At 54.9% G+C, this 21159-nt stretch overlaps 9 protein-coding genes across 9 annotated transcripts; 7 read left to right on the top strand and 2 right to left on the bottom strand.

Moving 5' to 3' along the window:
- Nucleotides 1-356: 356 nt before the first annotated feature.
- Nucleotides 357-1196, bottom strand: MFIFM68171_07705 (uncharacterized protein; the record flags this gene model as incomplete). Its single annotated transcript, XM_071063125.1, has 2 exons — nt 357-887; nt 933-1196. 2 exons carry the CDS (start codon nt 1194-1196, stop codon nt 357-359), a joined length of 795 nt encoding a protein of 264 aa, XP_070919226.1.
- Nucleotides 1197-1583: 387 nt separating this feature from the next.
- COQ1 (coq1 putative hexaprenyl diphosphate synthase) lies at nt 1584-3004 on the top strand (the record flags this gene model as incomplete). Its single annotated transcript, XM_071063126.1, has 2 exons — nt 1584-2780; nt 2843-3004. 2 exons carry the CDS (start codon nt 1584-1586, stop codon nt 3002-3004), a joined length of 1359 nt encoding a protein of 452 aa, XP_070919227.1.
- A 957-nt stretch (nt 3005-3961) lies between these two features.
- On the top strand, nt 3962-5267 carry MFIFM68171_07707 (uncharacterized protein; the record flags this gene model as incomplete). Its single annotated transcript, XM_071063127.1, has 5 exons — nt 3962-4646; nt 4713-4822; nt 4895-4929; nt 4989-5158; nt 5218-5267. 5 exons carry the CDS (start codon nt 3962-3964, stop codon nt 5265-5267), a joined length of 1050 nt encoding a protein of 349 aa, XP_070919228.1.
- A 2063-nt stretch (nt 5268-7330) lies between these two features.
- Nucleotides 7331-9008, top strand: DAL1 (Allantoinase; the record flags this gene model as incomplete). The annotated part of the gene is made up of 2 exons (XM_071063128.1): nt 7331-7852; nt 7920-9008. The coding sequence occupies 2 exons, from the start codon at nt 7331-7333 to the stop codon at nt 9006-9008; spliced, it is 1611 nt and encodes a 536-aa protein (XP_070919229.1).
- A 737-nt stretch (nt 9009-9745) lies between these two features.
- On the top strand, nt 9746-10315 carry MFIFM68171_07709 (uncharacterized protein; the record flags this gene model as incomplete). Its single annotated transcript, XM_071063129.1, has 1 exon — nt 9746-10315. One exon carries the CDS (start codon nt 9746-9748, stop codon nt 10313-10315), a length of 570 nt encoding a protein of 189 aa, XP_070919230.1.
- Nucleotides 10316-12525: 2210 nt separating this feature from the next.
- On the top strand, nt 12526-15665 carry MSS4 (Phosphatidylinositol-4-phosphate 5-kinase; the record flags this gene model as incomplete). The annotated part of the gene is made up of 3 exons (XM_071063130.1): nt 12526-13682; nt 13751-14723; nt 14778-15665. The coding sequence occupies 3 exons, from the start codon at nt 12526-12528 to the stop codon at nt 15663-15665; spliced, it is 3018 nt and encodes a 1005-aa protein (XP_070919231.1).
- Nucleotides 15666-16597: 932 nt separating this feature from the next.
- Nucleotides 16598-17056, bottom strand: MFIFM68171_07711 (Cytochrome c oxidase, subunit VIb; the record flags this gene model as incomplete). The annotated part of the gene is made up of 2 exons (XM_071063131.1): nt 16598-16717; nt 16823-17056. The coding sequence occupies 2 exons, from the start codon at nt 17054-17056 to the stop codon at nt 16598-16600; spliced, it is 354 nt and encodes a 117-aa protein (XP_070919232.1).
- A 673-nt stretch (nt 17057-17729) lies between these two features.
- Nucleotides 17730-18458, top strand: MFIFM68171_07712 (Integral membrane protein S linking to the trans Golgi network-domain-containing protein; the record flags this gene model as incomplete). The annotated part of the gene is made up of 2 exons (XM_071063132.1): nt 17730-17980; nt 18059-18458. The coding sequence occupies 2 exons, from the start codon at nt 17730-17732 to the stop codon at nt 18456-18458; spliced, it is 651 nt and encodes a 216-aa protein (XP_070919233.1).
- A 656-nt stretch (nt 18459-19114) lies between these two features.
- MFIFM68171_07713 (Glutaryl-CoA dehydrogenase, mitochondrial) lies at nt 19115-20519 on the top strand (the record flags this gene model as incomplete). The annotated part of the gene is made up of 3 exons (XM_071063133.1): nt 19115-19340; nt 19396-20421; nt 20473-20519. 3 exons carry the CDS (start codon nt 19115-19117, stop codon nt 20517-20519), a joined length of 1299 nt encoding a protein of 432 aa, XP_070919234.1.
- Between the last annotated feature and the right edge of the window lie 640 nt (nt 20520-21159).

The raw sequence follows: 21159 nt of genomic DNA on the forward strand, positions 1-21159 counted from the left end.
GGTCAGCTAAATCAGGATACCATCAGACTTCAGAACATCGTGATGATTTAGAGGTGTCAGCCTTCCTAGGTACAATAATTGAAACGGTCTGGGATCTGGAGTTGGCCCCGCTCACGGGTTGAAATAATCCAAAGGCCAACCGTGTAATTTCGCGCTTCGCGTAGCAGCGCGTTCCTAATGCACGAGACGCGGGGCGCACACGCAGCCCCACTCAATCCCTGTCGGCGATGTAGACGTACGTTCCGGTTCGCCTTCCTCCTCCAAGGGATAAAAATGGAATAAAATAGAAAATAAACAAATAACGATTGAACAGATGGTAAAAAAACACTGTGGTTACCTTAAACAGGGGGCCATGTCTAGTCCCTCTCCCGTCCCCGGAGATTCGCATCTTCTAGTAAGCTCCCGCCACTGATTGTGACCGGCTCATGATCAGCACCCACAGTCCACGTCTGCACGATTTCTTTGACCTCCTTGAAAGTCTTATCCTTTTTCTTGACCTCTGCGAGATGCCACACATATCCCGAGTATACAGCGACTTCAGCGATCCCAACCAGAATGCTTCCGCCCATGGTCAAAAACAATCTGGCTGGAGTGCTCCACCACCTCGCCAGGATCCAGAGACTGGCCGCAACGCCGAGTATGCTAGCCAAAAAATTGAGGATGAGCATTAACTGGCGGTGTATGTCATTGAAGGTGACTTCGTCATCGCCAATGTCCGCATCTCGAGCCGGCCGGTTGACCGCGGCGAAAGTCTGCGCAATCTTTGTGCCGTTCGGGAACTGTTGGGAGAAAGTCTCCATCGGCGGCGGCGGATTCGTCATGCACTCGTATGCTCGTTGTTCCTCTTCCCGCCGAAGCTGGGCCATGAGGGCTTTGTACTCATCCGACTGATAAGTCAGCACGGGAAACCATCGCTGGGTCGAGTAACGAACTGGTTCAGGCTTCAGAGGCGGTGGTGGTACGTAAACCATGGATCCTTTCAAGAGCTTTTCCAGGCTATACTCCCTGTTGCCAACACCTTTGAGCGCCATCCAGAGGCCGACAACTTGAGAGTGAGAGATGGGGTTTCCGACAGCTGCGAGCTCTAGAGGAGGCTTCTCGCTCCACCACGGGAACTTTTCTTGCTGCGGCCGAGATAATCCATTCCACGTCTGTAACCCTTCCACAATGGAAGGAGTCATAGTAAGTAATACCATATCGAGCAACGCCAAAAGCCAAAATGTGAGTGGTCAGGGTTCTGTTGCGGATTGAGAACCCGTTTGTTGGTGGTTGCTTCGGGTTTGCCTGCTGACGGCAGTTAAAGCTCAGGCAGCCCAGCTCAGTGGGTCCCGGCCCGCTATGCCAAGGGTGGCCGATTGCATCAAAACCAGCCACAACCTTCAGCCACACAATCTAGAACCCCAAAACTTGTCGGAAAAGGAACTTTTCGGGATCCACCAGCATGAGGCACTGTTGAAGACTTGAGGGTCGAATCGCGCGGCTCCCGCACGCACCAACTTTCGATACCGTTCCAGATGCCGCAGACAGCCGAACCGTGACCCTTGGCAGTCAATTGGCTCTTCCCGAGGAGGACGTAACAAGAAATGCAGGTCGGGACGGGCGCTTCGGTGGTTCGCGGAGCCAAACGTGTCAGGCGACTTGTTCGGCTGCCGGTGTCGACGTGTTCCGAGTGCCTCAGATACACCTCTCTTGACGTCCGGATACCGCAGTCTAGGGCATCTTTCCACTCGACAAGGCCGAGATCATCAGCTTGGGCCGCAGCAGTTTCTGTTGCGGGGAACATCGTCAACAATGCCATCACGCGCGCGACTAAGGCCGACATGCCCTCAATCGATCCCCTCCGGATCGTGGCCAAGGAGATGAAGTTTTTGACGGGCAACATCAGGAAACTTCTCGGCTCCGGCCATCCTTCGCTCGACCGTGCTGCAAAGTACTACACCCAGGCCGAGGGAAAACACGTTCGGCCACTTATCGTACTACTGATGTCGCGCGCAACATCTCTGTGTCCCAAGGCACCGCAACGGCAACAAGCGACTTTGCAAGCTTCAGCGGCCATCGATACCTCCATTTCCCCTCTCTCCATTCTCTCCGATTTCAATCCGTCGGCGGCCGCCGAAAGGGAACCAATCTCCGCCGACCTAGATATCCTCCCCTCACAGCGGAGACTGGCTGAGATCACAGAGTTGATCCACACCGCGTCGTTATTGCACGACGATGTTATTGACCATTCGGTATCGCGGCGCGGCGCGCCATCGGCGAACCTGGAGTTTGGGAACAAGATGGCTGTGCTGGCTGGCGACTTTCTTCTCGGCAGGGCGTCAGTTGCGCTCGCGCGGCTGCGCCATGCCGAGGTCATTGAGCTCTTAGCCACGGTCATTGCCAACCTTGTCGAGGGCGAGTTTATGCAGCTGAAGAACACAGCACGGGACGAGGCCAACCCACGGTGGTCCGAGGAGGCCCTCACCTACTATCTCCAGAAGACCTACCTCAAGACCGCCTCGCTTATCAGCAAGAGTTGCCGTGCCGCGGCGCTACTGGGCGGTTCCGATGCACAGACAGTTGATGCCGCATACAATTATGGCAAGAATCTCGGGCTGGCGTTCCAACTCGTGGATGACATGCTCGACTATACGCGCAGCGAGCAGGAGTTGGGCAAACCTGCGGGTGCCGATTTAGAGCTTGGGCTAGCTACTGCGCCGCTGCTATTCGCCTGGAAGACTATGCCGGAACTTGGTGCTCTCGTAGGGAGGAAATTCGCAAACGAGGGTGATGTTGCAAGGGTGTGTTTCCAACTCGACCGCAATTAATTGGTGGATACTGGAATACTAATACACGGAGATAGGCACGGGACTTGGTCACACAAAGTGACGGCATCGCGCAGACACGCGCTCTTGCTGAAGACTACGCCGAGAAAGCGGTTGCCGCCATCAGCTCATTCCCCGACAGCGAGGCCAAGGATGGCCTGATAGAGATGGCTGTGAAGACTCTGAAGCGACAGAAATAAAGCCGTTGCCTCGAGCTCGGCTGAGCCTTGTACTACTAACACGGGGACCATCGGGATCTAATGGGAGGCAACTTTACTTGGTTGGGACGGGTAGATATAGAAGCAGCCATGTTTGGCTTGATGTATGACAGACAAGGCCTGGCGACCCAAGGGACCTTGGGGACGGCCGCCATGTGTACGATGAGATGCATATTTGGCGCTGTAAGACAGCGACATGCCATTTTCCGATTCAACTCCAACCAATGGGATTCCAGCCGGGGTTCTGGCTTGCGGCTTGTCACGAAGCATTCCAAGTCCTGCACTTTTGTACTGTACATACTCTCTTCCGCACCTTTGTCAAGACCAGAATAAGTTACGCTGCCCGAATTACTATGTGCGGTTTCCATGAGTCCTCCAATCAGGAATATCAATTGCAAATTCCGTGCCAAGTCGGGCGAACCGGAAGCGCCGAGGATTGCTACAGGTTCCATGACGGGAATGGCCGTAAGGTGCGAAGCATCAGAGACAAGGAACGGGGCTACCGACACCAAGCGACTTCCCGTCAAGGAGGGGTCTCTCCGAGAACCCGACGGACGGGATTCCTGGCAAGGAAAGACCGAAATTATATCTTATCTGCCTCGGCTCATGTTCCCTTGCCGAGCCCCGTGCGGGTCTTGGTAGCCAAGCAATTGGTGGACGCTGAGTGACGTGACGATGGCAACCCCATTAAGCCGAGCTCTCTGTGGGGACAGCGATGTCATGATTTGAAAGAGATCCTGCTAGAAGTCCGCTTACATAACATCGATATTGTGTCAAAAGTACAATAGATAATTGATAAAGGGGCTTCTATCCTTGATAAACCCAGAGGCTGCATTTAAAGTCAGGTTTTCGTGCTTCTTAACCCGAGACAGACATTCCTTACAAACTTACCTAGAATCCACCAGAGACCTCTTGGATTTCAACCCGGTGTCGACAGTTATGATCAGACAGTCCCTCCAGCTCGAGCTCGCTGAGCGGCCCAAGGACAACATCGTTCCGGGCAAGACGTTCCGGCAGCGGCAGGTGCCCGCCCCAACCGAGGAGGACCTGAAAGACGGCGAGCTGCTGCTTGAGGCCCTCTACATCTCGTTCGATCCGGCTATGCGCGGCTGGTTGGACGACCGCCGTTCGTACATTCCGCCGGTGCAGATCGGCGAAGTGATGCGGGCGGGGACCATCAGCCGCGTCCTCGCCTCCAAGTCGGCCAAGGCCAAGGCCGGCGACATCGTCACGGCCGGGCTTGGCATGCGAGAAGTGGGCATTCTGCCCGAGGCCATGGTTGACTCGCCGCTGCCGCTTCCGGCTGGTGGTAAGATCACGGATCTGCTGGGCGTTCTCGGTCTGACGGGCCTGACGGGCTATTTTGGCATGACCAAGATCGGGCAGCCCAAGGCGGGCGAGACGGTGTTTGTGTCGGCAGCGGCGGGCGCCACGGGCAGTGTCGCTGCCCAGGTTGCCAAGATTGCCGGCGCTCGCGTCATTGGCACTGCGGGCAGCGACGAGAAGGTCCGGTGGTTGAAGGAGGAGCTGGGTCTTGATGTTGCGCTCAATTACAAGGACCCCGATTTCAAGGCGAAGTTCAAGGCAGCCACGCCCAATTATATTGATGTCTACTTCGATAATGGTTAGCATGCAACCCCCGAATGTTGGTGTAGCGTTCGAATACTGACAAGGGATGTGTCCCCTTTAGTTGGCGGCGAGCAGCTCGACATGGCATTAGGCCGTGCCAAAACCTTTGCGCGCTTCGTCATGTGTGGAGCCATCAGCCAGTATAATGCTGGAACCAAGTCGGGACCCTCGGTGAGTTCCTGTGGACTCGACTAACTCGGATTGTGCCACCTTACTGACGCTGTATCGCCTGTCTCGTCACAGCAAAACTTCTTTAACATCATCAGTCAGCGGATCAAGTGAGCACCTATTGGCCTTAGCTTCGATTCAGACCAGTACTGACCGCTTCTTCACTCAGGATGCAAGGCTTCATTGTCTTCGACTTTCTTCCGGAGTACGGCGCGGCACAGAAGGAACTTGCTCAGTGGCTTGCTGAGGGCAAACTCAAGAGGAAGGAAACTATCGTCAAGGGCGGCGTGGCGGCTGCTGATGAGGCATTCAAATTGCTATTCCAGGGTGGAAACATCGGTAAGTATTCGGAAATTCTGAAGATACCGCCAAGGAGCTCTGGGCTGACGTTACAGTAGGCAAAACCCTGCTCGAGGTCAAGAATCCGGAGGACGTGGCACGGCTCTGAGCGCCGTATGGGGTGCTCGATGCATGGAACGTGACTAAGACATCAACGTAGAGAGCAAAAATCTTGGGAGTCTTGTTCTATTCGCGCCACGATCCACCGCCACCGGATGACTACATAGCCACACTCATGAATATTCCGAGTAGAAACTCAAACCTCCCAGAACACATGGTCTGTTGCTCTCAATCCGTGGTACGGTGTATAAATATGTCAAACGCTGGGGTTCCCTATAGTACTGGGAGAGATGAGAACAAAAATGCAGCCGTAAATGGCTAGGCTTATGAATCAGCATCTTGGGCACCCCGATGTTCGCGCACCGAGTGGACTGTGCTGTGGTTGTCTTATAAATATCAGTTTCCTATTTCGGATGCCTTAACGCACTCAACCGGACGTGGTCAGACTCTCAATGCAATCCTATTGGAAGAATCCAAAGGGAGCCACCACCGATCCCGCAGCATCCTGCAAAGCAGCGCACAACTCAACTCCTGCCTACCGGAGCATGGCCCCTACTAAATCCTATAATCTCTCGAGGACCGCACACGAAGAAGGGATCGTTATATCAAAATTCCCGGAAAATCATGACGGGATTATCCCGGTCGCCGGGGTTTATCCTCATGAGCAGCCGTTGATGGACAAGTCGTGGGGACTGCTAAAGCGAACCCTCTACCCACGCACCCACTCTGGACTCCACGTGCGCAAAACCCGGCCGTTGCGCTGAGAGGGATAGAGAAAAGATGCCGAGAACGACAAATGTCGGTGTCCTAACAAAGAGAATCCATGGCTGAGGTGTCAGAGAAGTGCGGCCGTTGGTACCCGGGTGAGCCGGTGTGGGGCGGGTGTTCGGCGAATCCGCCAGAACTCCCACGGGCCAGTTGCGCCAAAACGGTAATCGGATCAACTTCGCCCTTTCAGTTCTAGAATGCGCATATAAGGAGAGACCGCTATGCACGAAACCACCTCAGCGACAATTGCTTGGCCGCGAGCAACGGGAGATATTGTCCCGCACTCTGTGTTCGTAGGCGGAGTTGGGCCGAAAGTCTGGCCCCTCGGTATTCTGAACATCAGGTGAGCAAGGAAATTTCGAACGAGAAGTCTAGAACTGAAAACTCCTATTTTAACATGCCGGGTTACAAACCCGCCGCATAAGTCAGGCACCGCTAGTCTGTGTGTGGCGAATTGGGACTGCAGTCTCGATGTAGCTTACTCGATGGTTACTCGATCAAAACTTGCGGACTCACGATAGCTTCGGATGGCCGCCCGAAACGGAAGCAAGGGCCCCTGTTGTTGTGCTCCGAGGGAATGTCACGGAGTAACACGGAATCCCATGCTCAGTAACCCGCTATCTGATTGGCCAGCTGGCAGAAACGCAGGGCGTGTCTGGGCCCCTCGCGGCCATTTGCAAGTGGGGCGCTCTTGCATCGGGAAGCGGCTGCATCCGATCTTGAATGCACAGCCAATGAGCGCCTCCGGATAAGCCAAATCAGCTTCAGGGTCCTTTTTCTTCGGGCTCACACCTCTCTGCTCGGCGAGACGTGTTAAACATCTTACTCCTGCACCCCGCAGCCGCCTTCGGCGCCTATGGGTCATGGGATACGATAGGACAGTGTACAAGACATCGGAAAACGTGGCAGGGAGGGGCGGTCTGGAGGCAGTTCGGGATCTCCTGGCGGAACAGCTGGATCCCCCCTGGGCACTTGCGTAGCTATGGGAGATTTTTGGCGTTTGTTAGAACCGCTTCCTGGGCTCACATCGAGTCTTTATGTTCGTTCCTTCCCACTCCGCTGCCACCATCCCTCTTGGCCCATCTTCCCTATCTTCAGACATGTCTGTGAACCATCCCGCCCAGGGAAACCCTGCAGCGTGCAACCCCAAGGACCTGCTTTGTCTCCTCTGGACTCAGTCTCTTTATCAGTTATTACCCGCCTCCCGCCGCGGATACGCGATAAGCCGTGCTATCCCATCGAGCAGCAAGTGACCTTCCCACGCCTCCCTCATTGCCGGTCCTGTTCCTGTTCCTGTTCCTGTTCCTTTCCCCGTCACAGTAGTCGAGCGCCCGCCTTTCCAAGATGACAGTGGCGGCCGCCCCCTTCCAAGGCCCTCTCGTGGTCTTGGCGTCGACAAGGGCTGTCCTCACACTTCCGGATGGCTCGCTGGTGCTGTCGGCCGCGACCGTCGCCCTGTCGCCGGCAACTGGCAAGATTGTCGCCGTCGTCCCAGAGGTGCTTCCTAGGAGCTTGTTCCCTCCTCACACCGCATATCACGACTACAGCCCGAAGTTTTTGCTACCGGGTCTGGTTGATGCTCATGTTCATCTTAACGAGCCTGGCCGAACCGAATGGGAGGGTTTCAGTACGGGCACAAGGGCGGCTGCTTCGGGCGGCGTCACCACCGTCGTTGATATGCCGCTAAACGCCATTCCCCCAACAACCACCCTCGCCGGCTTCAAGGAAAAGCTCGCTGCAAGTCAGGGACAATGTTGGGTCGATGTCGGCTTTTATGGTGGCGTTATACCTGGGAACGCAGATCAACTGCTGCCCCTCGTGGAAGCCGGGGTCCGCGGCTTCAAGGGGTTCCTCATCGACTCGGGAGTGAGTGCCCATAGATGACGCATTTGAATAGCAGGTTGTAGCGAAACGGATCGCTAATCCAGCCTAGGTTGAGGAATTTCCCGCCATCTCGTCAAAAGACATCGCACTTGCAATGACTACGCTCAAGGATACCCCGACCACCTTAATGTTCCACGCTGAAATGCTGCCTCCCATTGCCTGCCCGATGGGTGACTCGGTACAGCAGTCGCTTCCTCCAGACGAGTCTCGCGGAGAGTTCAGCAGTTACAACACCTTCTTGGCGTCACGACCGCCCACATTTGAGACATGCGCCGTAGAAGAGATTCTGTCAATGGCAGATCTCGCCCCACAGCTGCACCTGCATATCGTCCACCTGTCGGCAACAGAATGCATACCGATTATCAGAAAGGCGCGCCAAAGGGGCATCAACATCACAGCCGAGACGTGCTTTCACTACCTCGGTCTCGCGTCCGACGGCATTGAAGATGGCGATACCAGGCACAAGTGCTGCCCACCGATCCGGTCTCAGACGAACCAGGACCGGTTGTGGGACGAGATCGGTGACGCCGACGGCTGCATCAAAACCATCGTCTCAGACCACTCTCCCTGTACTCCGGAGCTCAAGCTGCTGCCCGCACATCTTCAGACTGTCGACTCAGGTAACGTCCGTCCACGCATGCGCCACTTCGACTCGGGTATCGACGTCACCCTGCCAGAAGAGATCATGGATGCTGCCAAAGTGCCCGTTAAACACCAGGGCGATTTTTTCGCTGCATGGGGCGGCATATCGTCGGTCGGCCTCGGCCTGCCCATTTTGTACACGAGAGCGGCTGAGCGCGCGGCAGCCGGCGAGAAGGCGCCCTCGATCGTCGACATTGTCCGCATGTGCTGCCAGGCGACGGCGAAGCAGATCGGACTGGCGCACCGCAAGGGCGGCATCAAAGTCGGCATGGATGCCGACATTTGTGTCTTTGACGACGAGGACGTGTGGACGTTGCGGGCGTGTGACATGCGGTGGAAGAATCGGTGCTCCCCGTGGGAGGGACACACGTTCAGAGGCCGTGTCCAGGAGACTTGGTTGAGGGGCCAACAGGTCTTCCAACTGGGCGGGGGAAATTCTGGTTTCGTTGGCGGAAATCCGATTGGGGAGGCGATAGTTGAGAGAAGGACGGAGTGATTAAGAACGTCGAGTAGTATAAGTGCATATGTGCCCTCACCCGGTTTAGCTTAGAGGTCCTTCGGATACCCCGCAATGTTTTAATAAAAATTGAGATTAACGAATGACGAGCGACGAGTTACAACAGATAGCATCTGAATGTAATATTGACGTCGAATTGAAGGTCGGCCACTCCTGTGGCTCCCGATGTTCCTGTGCACCCCACAGTAAGGAACAGCACCCGAGTTGGCTCTCGCAACACTGCATTTGTATACAGAGTAGGGCAGCTTTGTCGTCTGAACTACCGTTGGTGCATCTGGCGTCCACGGGGCGCGGCGATTGATTTTACGGACGACAGGCCACAGAGCAGCTGACCTGGCCGGCCTCACGTCCTGGAACTTGGAGTAGCAGCCCGCATTTCCGAGCCTCCTTCGGACATCGGAGCACAAGGGATCACTTTAATGTGTCTCCTTTGACCAGCTTTGCGCGAGTTTCGTCTACGCAATTTGTTTGGCTTGTCGGAGTGGGGCTAAAATGTGGGTCACAAGGTACAAGCGATACCTCACACCAGTAGGTCTGCACCTGATGAGACTACCTTGCTCAGCTTCGAACAGTTCGAGCAGACTCCTTTTTGCGGGTCCAAGTCCAGCCAGATTTGGCCCAGCTTTAGGGGTTCGTACCAACCTCAGAACATAGCAAGGTATTCAAGCGCTTGTAGTTAATGCATTTCGCGAAGCAATTGAAGATCACGGCATACCATGGAGAACCCTGCGACAGCATCCTGGGGTCTGAGTATCAGCGACGCAGACTTTGCGAAGCTCAAACGTGGTGTCAGACCTCGGGATATGGATGACAGATGGGTTTTTAAAGCCATGGCGAACAAGGAGCTGGCGGACGAAGCGCTAACGAATGGAACAACGGCGGATGAAGCGACCACGGTTACGGAGGCGACGGATGAAGAGTTGGCGGGTGAACTTCTGATGGATGAAGCAACGACGGATGAAGCCTTGGAGGATGAAGCCATGTTGCACCTGGATCAGGGTGGTAATATTTCCATTCGTCGAAGCTGGACAAACAAGGAGCGCTACAGACTTGCTGTCAAGCCAAGCGAGGGCGACACCGGTGCGAAAACCGAAGCCATTACCTGGGAACAGAACCAGGGTGGTCGCATCTCGGAAGAGCAAGCTAAGATTGACGCCGTCCTTCTATGCAGACAAATCCTTGAGTGCGATTTTGCTGCAGCTCCGGACTATGATCCCGTACTTTTTTCGACTTTTCCTCGGTCTGCTGCCGTGAATAGCACGATTGTTCAGTACGGCACGAACTAAGTGTCACGGGGAGGGGGGAAATGGAGCTGACGGGCAACCTTGCCAAGTCAAGGAGGGCAGGAAATCATGGCGGCGCGGATAGCCATGTTGACTGGGCAGACTGGGTGGATTGGTTGGTTTCTTGCGTCCTGGACCGCGGCGATGAAGGCCCGAAACGGAGGGTTATCTGAACAAATCTCAAGTTGGGCTTCTATATCTTAACCTAGGCAGTTTGGTCTTTGCTTTGTTCTGCCCAACCCTGTGCTGGGACCAACCGAGACAGTTTTTATTTGCCATGTAAATAAGTAAAGCATAACCCAAAAGAGCTTGGGCGATGCGTGTCCGCGTCACCGAGAGAAAAAAATTAGGAAAACGTTGCAATTTCTGCATACCAGAGGCTGAAGAAGAACATGTCATGAACAAACCGTCCTCTGAACCATAGTGGGTATCTCTTCGCTCAAAGCCTATCCGCAAATCGCACATGTCTCCCATCTTGCCTAGATTGGTTCTTGCCAACATCCATCACTCGGTTCTCTCCTTTCGGTCCCATTGAGTCCATCCGACTCACTGTACCCCTCGGTACACCAAGCTTCGGCATCGTAGCTTGACCACCCGCAAACTCAAAGCTTCTCCCTACCAACCACGACCTTCCCCAGCCCGCCACGGGCAATGGCCTCCGCCCTCCTTTCCCAACCTCGTCCGTTCTCGCCACCTCCATCCGCTCCATTGCATTCGTAGCTCGAGCGCTCAACCCCGCCTCTCACCACCATGCTCCGATCGAGCTTTGGGGAAAACAGGTGATGTCGATTATGGACGGTTAATTGCGGTCATGTACGTTTTAACTTGGGCAATGCGATTACTTTTCTCGCATATTACTTCAAGAGAAGTATGGTCGGAATCACCGCTTCAAGAGCTGGAAGACGCATCATTGTGTGATCTGGAAGACCACGAATACACAGCTGGGACGTGATGGAGTCAGGGTTTCGTCCTGTGCTCTTGATGGTACGCGTCACGGTTGTTTGGTCTCTGCAAAGGCGTTGGTACACCAGATGCTAATGCCATGGCTTAGCCTGTGACCATCACGCTGCGTATGGAGCTAGGTTAGGGTTGCAACTGCTCAGTCTGGGCAGCCCTGCCTGCCTAGGTCTCTGATGCACAGCCTCATCCCTCCGGCTTGGTGGCTGGCTTGGAGAACTAGTGCATGTTGTTGTGGCTCGAGCGTTGTAGATTATGGGCACCTGACTTTCGCCTTTTGAATGTGAGTTTGGCCCATGCGGTTTGATTGGCTTGTCAATGTGGGGCTACAAAAATGGGCCGAAAGGTACAAGGGGTACCTCACGCCTGGCAGGTCTGGACATCTGAGACTACCCGACGAGCGGTACCACCCCTGCCACGATCCCGTCGGTTGTGCCGTGCGACACAAGGAGGAAGGTAATTACTCCGCAATACGAGACAATCGGCGATGACGGGGACAATTAGCGATGGGATGCTGCAAGGCCAGTGCCATGACCCAAGATAGTTTGGTGTTCGGTGACTATAGAACATAAACTGGGTAGATGACCACGGTCGCTGGACTTTTACTTTGGGCTGAACCGCGGCGCCGAGGACTGAGCTCCCTTTCGTTACTAGCGAGGCCCCGAGTTCCGTGTCACCTCGCAACAGGTTCCAAGTTGCAGACTGCGGGTGGTCTGGGCTTTTTACCTTGTCAGCACAACTTTCCCCCAAAAACGCTCCACGGCAATTTCTCCTCAGTTGGCAACAATCCGGCTCTTGACGTCTCGTACCGTCCAGCACCCTCTCAAGCCATCCGCCGTTGGGCTGTTTTCTTTGACCAAGCGGCTCGCACAGCGATGCTGGCAGTTTTGCGTCGTCATTGTTCGTCCGCGCTCATCGTCAAGTACTGACACCGATTGGAGGAGGTAATTACGCTGGTTAATCGCCAAGCCCCTGCTGCGCTCGCCTCTCGGCCCCTAGACATTCCGCCGCCCCGACAGAGCTGAACAGTCAAGCGAGGTCTCCAGCGACAACACATCACAATCGAGGCCACCTGCACTTTCGTTGACCCCTGAGCCGAGCCTAACGACCGTATCGCTGCTGGCACAGCCCCAGCATTGGGGAATTTGTTATTACCGCTTAGGAGCATGCGTGCTGCGGGCGAACGCGCCTGATTCCGATCGACGCCCACACGCGTGTCCGGCCGCCTGAGTCTTGGATGCATTTTCGCCCCCGAGATGCCCTCCTTCGTGCCGGACGAAAGCTCGGCAATCGACTCGCAATCCTCGGGCGTCGTGCACCTCGACCGGGCTGCTGAGTACGGCTTTCCTCAAGGGAAAGTCAATGGACACGTTGATCAGCCACACTCGCACACCCCAAATGAGAGTTTCGACGAGAGTTCGACCAACTCAACGAAGTCATCCAGCACATCCGAGTCATCTACCGAAACTGAACAGCGCGTAGCTAAAGAATTCCCGCACGCACCAAGCATGAATTCGCTGCCGAATGGAAGCGTTGGCGGAGGTCCGGCAAACGATGTAGACACTGTCGATTCCGTCCTCCGAAAGCGACTCCCGTTCGGCAATTCGGCGGTAGTGGTAGACCGGACGTTGCCGGGACCAATGACCAGAGCAAAAGCGGGTGATTCACCGACTCATAGCCCTAATCATGGTGTCGTCCGTACCAATGGAGCGGAAGACACACTTTTGCAGAACTCCGGGGTTGAGGTATACTTACAACCCGTGAGTAAAGGAGACATTCGCACCGTCGAGAATGGCGCTGTCTCTCCGACGTCCCCTCTTGCCAATGGTCCGGCATTGGCTGTCGAAAGCCGCAGCGCAGAATCGAATCAAAGGAACCAGAAGGGACCCCATCGATTCTCGTCGCCCCCCGTTTATGAGCCCATTCCGAGCTCGTCTGGACCGTCGCAGTCAACGCCGACTCCCGGCATCAAGCATCGTCACACGTTGGAGGTTCCCAAGATTACCTCTCCCCGTGGTTCACGAGATGGGATCGATGCCGCCTACTCGAGCGGCAGGTTCTCACCCACCATCACGGCTTCGGGAGGCCGTAGGGCATCACTGAGTTTGGCTAGGAGGAATACGCGATCGCTCCATTCGGAAGTGCCACGCGATGAAATCGTCCCCGACGAAGACGCCATGCGGTGGGCCGAGGCGTATAGACAAAAGCGGGCTAGTAAGAGGAGGAGGAGGGAGATCGAGGATGACGACAGGGTGCTGGTCGGAACGAAGGTTGACGAGACGCACGCAAACTGGGTGACAGCTTACAATATGCTGACCGGCATCCGTGTCTCCGTATCGAGGACCAACGCGAAGCTCGACCGCGCTCTAACTGACGCCGATTTCGATGTGAAACAGAAATCAACCTTTGACATGTGAGTTGGGCCTGATATTCTACGGCTTCTCCGTTATAGGCGGGCAAGGAGCTAATCCCGATAAACAGCGCTGGAAATGAGCTGGTCCCGTCAGCGAAATACGACTTCAAATTTAAGGATTATGCTCCCTGGGTGTTCCGCCACCTCCGTGCTCTCTTCCGCCTGGACCCCGCAGATTATCTCATGTCTTTGACTGGGAAATATATCTTGTCGGAGCTCGGGTCACCCGGGAAGAGTGGGAGCTTCTTCTACTTTTCACGGGATTACAAGTACATCATCAAGACAATCCACCATGCAGAGCATAAGTTCCTTCGCAAGATCCTGAAAGATTATTACCAGCACGTCAAGGACAACCCCAACACCCTATTATCACAATTCTACGGCCTTCACCGAGTCAAGATGCCGTACGGCAAGAAAATCCACTTTGTTGTCATGAATAACCTTTTCCCTCCGCACCGGGATATCCATCAGACGTTCGACTTGAAGGGCTCCACTATCGGTCGGGACTATAGGGAAGAAGATATGGAAAAGAACCCGAGGGCGACTTTGAAGGATCTGAACTGGCTGCGACGAAAGAGACACCTCGAACTGGGCATCCAAAAAAAGCAGCTCTTCCTCGCACAACTACACAAGGATGTGCGACTGTTGCAGAGATTGGGCATCATGGATTACTCACTTTTGATAGGAATCCATGACCTCCGGAGGGGCAATGAGGAGAACCTTCGTGACAAAACTCTGCGCGTCTTCAATCCGGGCGGTGACCACGCGCAAGACGACTTTGACCCACACTCGGTACTCATGCGGACGCCATCGAAGTTAGAGAACCAGCGCAAGGCCAGGGAACTCCGGCAGATGATCCAGACAGAGAGACCCGTCCCAATGGGCGAGACCAGTAGCAGGATGCCGGATGAGCTCGAGGAAGGACAGAACCGGCGTGGGTTCGTCTTCAACCAGGACGACGGTGGCTTCCGGGCGACCCATGAGGACAACGCGCCGGGCGATGAGATCTACTACCTCGGAGTGATTGACTGCCTAACCCACGTGAGTGTGAACTGCAGCTGATGGATCTACGACCCTTGCTAACGTCCATCACAGTACGGTATCATCAAGAAAATAGAGCACTTCTGGAAAGGCCTCTCGAGTGACCGCAATCAGATCTCCGCCCTTCCGCCACATGAATACGGTGAAAGGTTCATCAACTTCATCTCAGAGGTTACCATGTCACAGGAGGAGGCAATCCGGGCGGCCCAAGAGAGAGACGCTGCGGCAGCAGCCGAGGCGGCTTCCGAGGAGCGGAAACGAACTGGAAGCTGGGGAAACAACGCCTCGATCCCGCCAGCGCCTAACTATCAGCCTCCATTACCGCCTTCATCGTTGCCGTCAGGACAGAGGCCGGCCGGGTATGAGTCGGAGGATGATGCACCAGACCGAACCCTCAGGACGATTCCCGCCTCTTCCGTGACAAGCGCCCAAGGCCCCGTTAAGTCCGGCCACGGGTTGAACGCGGCCGGAGCCGAGCGCCGGGAAACAACTATCCTGCCAGTGGTGGAAGAGGCTGCTGAAGGCACATCAACCGGAGATCGCAGCCGCAACAGCCGCATTAGTAGTATTGGAACGGAAAGCGATGGCCGGCCTTTGACGCCTGCTAAGGACGGTTATGAGATGGAACCGGGATTTGGCAATCCACTGCTCGGGGGTCATAGCAGCAACAGCAACAATAACAGCAACAGCAACAGCAGCAAGGCGCGCGGGCTACCAACTCCACCGAAGGCCGGTCATGGATACAATCACCAGATGAAGCCGGAGAGTGCGGATAGTGGTTATGGAGTCAGCGGCAACAACAGTTGCAACGGCGGCCTTCGGAGCCTCACAGGGTCCCAAAGATCTTTGAATATTCGACCGCAGGTTAGCCGCGACAGTCTGGATAAGGCCCTGCCGCCCCTGCCAAAGATCAGTTCACCAGCTGCTCAGGGTCTGTCCTAGTGCGGCGACTCCGTGCCGATTCTTGATCCCCCAGAGGATTGGAGACCGTTAGGAGATGGGGAATGGGGGAAACTGTCCGGTCAGAGGGAGTGGGAGCTGGTTCGAGACAGGTTTCTGAAAGTGATGGCATCGAGCCGGACTTTACGCGGCCGCAGCGCGATGGCAACCACCAAGCAATTTGTTGCAGGGGCCGACCCGAGAGCCCACAGGAGTAGAGGAGGATAATGGCGGGAATTGTACGAACCCGATGGCTCTTTCCCCTTCTCAGTTGTGCACTTGAAAGACATGATACCACCACCGCGTCAGCAGCATGACACTAAGCTCTTTTGTCTTCCTCTTTGTCGTCTCTCATTCATCTCGATCATGGTTGTTTCTGTATTTTGTTTTGTTTGGATTCATTTGTCTTCTTCATATCATAATCACTCATAGCCGGCTTGGGTTTGTTACTATGGCACTATTGCACATTAGAAATTAGATCCCTGTTGCAAGTTGTGGACGGGCCGGCGAAAGCAGAAGAAAAAAGTGAAGTTTTCCGCTGCGGCAACGTGCAAGGAAAAGATGTATATAGTTTCATTTTTCTTCGGGGTTCTGTTGTAACGGACACGTAGGGGGATTGTGAGGCCGGATAGGGCAGGGAAGGAAACTCGGGTTGGATATGGCAACGGAAGGGGGTATGCTGAGCTCTGCACCCAAATGTCACTGCCATAGTGCATGTAGTGATTGAAGATGCCTTATAGACATCATTGGATGAATAAACGGCCAATTTTTCTCGGACTTACTTGTCGTGACAAAAGTAAAAGACTTGTCCTCATTCTACCTTAACCAGCAAACGCCTAGACCCAGATCACATCACTCAGAAATAGTACACTTTATTCTCATGACATTATCATGTTTACACATCGCAACCGCAAGTATCCGGCTCCAACTCGCAATCAACTCCTCGTAGCAAAATCGGTCTGCACATCCATCTTGTTCGCCCCCTGAGCCTCGAGCTCCTTGAGTCTCGCCTTCTTTTGGATATCTTGCACCCGCCACTTCTTGAAGTATGTGACCTGAAGCCGCCATTTCGTCAGCACAACATAGCACAACACAAACAGCACAATGCAGTCGCCGCCACGGAATTGATTGGGTGAGACAAGAAGGAGAATCCAACTCACCCACTGCGTCGCGCAGTCCCGATCAAACTGGCTGCTCTCGGCCCCGCACGCCCTGATCGCCTTCTTGTCGTCCTTGAGCGCGTCGATAATGTTGTTTGCATCGAGGCAGGCAAAGTAAGCGTCCCGTGCAGCCCAGCAACGTTGCCGCTCTGCGCGTGAAGGCGCGACGGCGCCTGTCCGAATCTCGTCGGCCCGCTTGTCGGATGGGGAAGAGAAGATTGAGAAGAGGCCCATCTTCTTTGAGCGAGGCTTCGCGTCAAGGGTGGGACGGGAATGTAAGTGGGACCCGAACGTTGTCGTCTGCCTTGGGCTATTGTTTCAATGGGTGTGGCGGCTGGTCGTCGTCGAAGCTGCAATCATTGACGTTTTGAAGCTGCCGATCTGAAGCTTGGAGCAAATGGCGGGGCGGGATGTTCCGCTTCGTTTGGATGCAGGAAGGTGACGTACCTTAGTGGTTTGTGGCTGCAGGTGTTTGTTGGGCCTAGTAGGATTACGTAATGAAACCAGGCAATCGCAATGTCCATGGCTGACATTTGCGAAAGTGTCTGGCAGATTAGGACAGCGACACAACTATTTCGAAAACATACGATTACACTGACGCATCACATCATCTCCTGGCCTTTCAGCTTTCTGGGCTACATCTGCAGCACGCGAAACGACTCCTGCACTAGCAGCCGCATCCCTTCGCACAATAAAGTCTTGAGTCTCCGAGCCCATGATCTCCCAATAGCGACTGTCTGCCAACCTAACCTAAGCGAACGACATAGCCCGAGGCCGCGACAACAGAGCCTAGCTTGACTGAACCTGATCACAAATCTCGCCGTTCTCTTTGCTTTCTTTCTTTTTTTTTCCACTGTCATTTCCCTTCTTCCCTTTCTTTTTTGCTCACTAGTTGACTATAAGTCTAATGGCGCGGCGGCGACGGCCCCCTCGGTCGGGCGCCCTCGCCGAGCTCCCCCCTCTCAAGATCCTCAGCCAGATCGCCGCACTACAGGGGTTATATTATGTCGCAGCGCTGGTGCTGATGCTCTTCACCGTGCTGGTTGCGGGGTCGAAATTCAGCGTCGACCTCATTTTCGGCTGGGCCGCCGTGCGCGGCGACACGACGCAGGGGTGGCTGATGGGGTTCATATGGGTGCTAGATGGGGGGCTGTTGATGTAAGGACCATCTGCCCATAATTCTTCTCTTCTTGATTTCCCCGGTTCTTCTAACCTCATATTGACCTCTGGTTTCAGGTCCCTCGCCATAGTAGTCCTCATTGGCCGCTCCAAGCTCGTGCTTGACTTTGCGCTATCGCTCCACGCCATCCACCTAGTCGTTGTGACGCTGTATACGGGTGAGCTACCGCACCACACGGCATGGTGGCTTTCGATGGCGGCAGCGAGCGCTCTCTCGGTTGCGCTGGCGACCTGGGGATGCCGTTATAGGGAACTAAAACCGATATCTTTTGGAGGGGGGGGTTCGGCGTCAGCGGCAGTAGGGAGCGGGCCCGAGAACGCTGGGTCCAATGGCGGCGAGCCTGGCATAGATGGAGATGAAGAGCAAGGTTTCTCACGCGGGAGAGGGAGGGGAAGAGGTAGGGATGAGGCTGGCGAGTATGAGATGGTCAATATGAGTAACGGAGCAGGAAGGTAGCATGATAATCCGGCCCGCTTCTAGATGGGGTATAGAGAAAGAAACCATTCCCAAGGATGGCTAAATATTACCATGTGGCCACAATTTACGGGATCTTGGAGCGTGACGTATCTTTGCCCCATGATCATGGTGAGTATACTCCCCTACATCCAACCTAAAGCGGCACATTCATCAACCCCAGTCCATTGGCTCAAGAGTGATTTCAACACAGAACGACAGCTTCATCTTGCCGCCATCTCTCAGCTCTAACTACTCACCCCTGTGCCTTTGGCCTAGATGACCTGATTGAGGTGACGGCCGGCTTGGACATTGATGGAGAGAAAGCCGAAAGATGCCATTACATGTTAACCCATGTATTGTGCCGTTCCCAGCCCCTGTAAGCCTACGTTGAGACACCATCTCCAGCCGTCGTTGGCGGCCCTTCGCGACTTGTTTACCTTCCCGACAGGGAGGCAGTAGCAGCCCTCCATTCTCAACCCTAACCCTCGAAAGGCTATGCCTCGGTCAAACACGCCCTGGAGACGGCTACCACCGGGGCTCCCGCCCAGGACGGGCCCAGAATAATCCACTGATGGATATTGACGATCTTAAGGGGGAGGAAGGGAATTCCCGCTCCAATTACAACTGCACCCAAACCCCCCAGGACAGCAGCAACCATGTCGAGACTTCTCTGCAGGCAGCTCCTCCGCCGGTCGCTCCAGCACCTCCGTCGTGCTCAACCAGCGCCTGGCGCCAGGAGCTTTGCGGCGGCGGCAGCTCCGGTCGCGCAGTTCGACTGGGCCGACCCGCTGGGGTCCAAGAACCTCCTGACCGCTGAGGAACTAGCCATCTCCGAAACGGCGGAGCGTTATTGCCAAGAACAGTTATTGCCACGCGTGCTTCGTAGGCTTTTGAACTTCATCTCCAGACCAGTCTGCTTGGGCTAACGGAACGGCAGAGGCATACAGGGATGAGCACTACGACCCGCAAATCCTGAGGGAGATGGGCGAGCTGGGCCTCCTGGGCGCCACCATCGATGGATATGGTTGTGCCGGTGTTTCCAATGTCGCTGGAGCTCTAATTACCCGCGCGATTGAGCGCGTTGACAGCGGCTATCGAAGCAGCATGTCCGTTCAGTCATCCCTGGTGATGGGCGCCATTCACGACTTTGGATCCACAGAGCAGAAGGAGAGATGTCTTCCTGCGATGGCGCAGGGCAGGATCATCGGCGCGTTTGGCCTTACCGAGCCCAACCACGGCAGCGATCCAGGCTCAATGGAGACCACGGCACGCCCGCATCCTCAAAGGCAGGGCTATTACTTACTCAATGGGTCCAAGACGTGGATTACGAACTCACCCATTGCGGATGTCCTGGTGGTATGGGCGAAGCTGCAGGAGACGGGCAAGATCCGTGGCTTCCTGATTGACAGGAAGCAGTGTCCCGCTGGCACCTTAGAGACGCCTGCAATCAAGAACAAGACCGGGCTTCGCGCCTCGATCACGGGCATGATTCATCTCGAGAACTGCCCCGTTCCACAGGAGAACATGTTTCCCGAGATCGAGGGTCTCAAAGGTCCATTTACCTGCCTAAACAGCGCCAGGTATGGCATCGCCCTTGGAACCATGGGCGCCCTCGAAGATTGCATCGCCAGGGCACGTACATATGCCCTCGAACGGAAGCAGTTTAGGGGGAACCCCTTAGCAAGATACCAGCTTGTCCAAAAGAAGTTGGCCGACGCCGCCACCGACGCCGCCTACGGTGTTCTTGCGGCAATCCAAGTTGGCCGGCTGAAAGACCAAGGGAAGGTTACGCCCGAAATGATCAGCATGATCAAGCGACAGAACTGCGATAAAGCGCTTCACAATGCGCGCGTCCTGCAAGAAATCTTTGGAGGGAATGCCGTAAGCGACGAGTATGGGATCGGGCGCCATGTGGCAAATCTCTATGTTACTCAGACCTATGAGGGCCAAAGCGACATCCACAGTGAGTTCCAATCTCCTTCCCATGTCAGATGCGTGGTCTGACGTCGAACAGGTCTTATTCTGGGACGGGCCATTACTGGGATACAAGCCTTCGTGTAACTACGTTCGATTCGGTCGAGGTTGTCCTCGAGGCCCGAGCCATCATGGCATGCGGGGATTGCGTCAAAACACTGGCGAAAGAGTTGTTTGCAGCTTCCTCCACCGCTTTCACTTTTTCTTGACCGGAGGACGACAACCGTCTTCCGCTGCCTGGGCCAATTATCTGAGTAATTTTCAAGAGTTAACAGAAACATGTAAATCGATCCATTCTTCTTCTGATGATCTGACGGAGTGACTGGGCATCTTCCTGATGGCGGTGGCTTGGGCTTCAACAGGATGTGGATCCCGCTTTAACAGTTCTCCGCGCAAAATGTATTAAGCTTTGATAAACAAATTGATTAGGTAACCCCCGTGGCGTTGTCTGGGAAAAGTGGCTCTCCATCAGATGGAACTGATTGGTGGTTGGGCGCCAAACTGAGCCAGCGGCTGCACTTGCCTGAGAATTCGTTGGCGCCCCAGCGGCCGCCTGGTTCAGCCTTTGGCAGAGTGGATACCTAAACCGCCTTTGTCGGCCAGCCCACTTCCCCCCTCACTTTCCTCTTGCAACCTAACCTTCAACCACTTCGGATTTTGTCACTCTCACCCTTAACGCTCTCTTGCACCAAACCTCGCGATCCGACACTGCTGTTTTCTAGTAAGC

Source organism: Madurella fahalii (assembly GCF_045866475.1).
Source record: "Madurella fahalii IFM 68171 DNA, scaffold_4, whole genome shotgun sequence".
NCBI classification, from domain to species: domain Eukaryota; kingdom Fungi; phylum Ascomycota; class Sordariomycetes; order Sordariales; genus Madurella; species Madurella fahalii.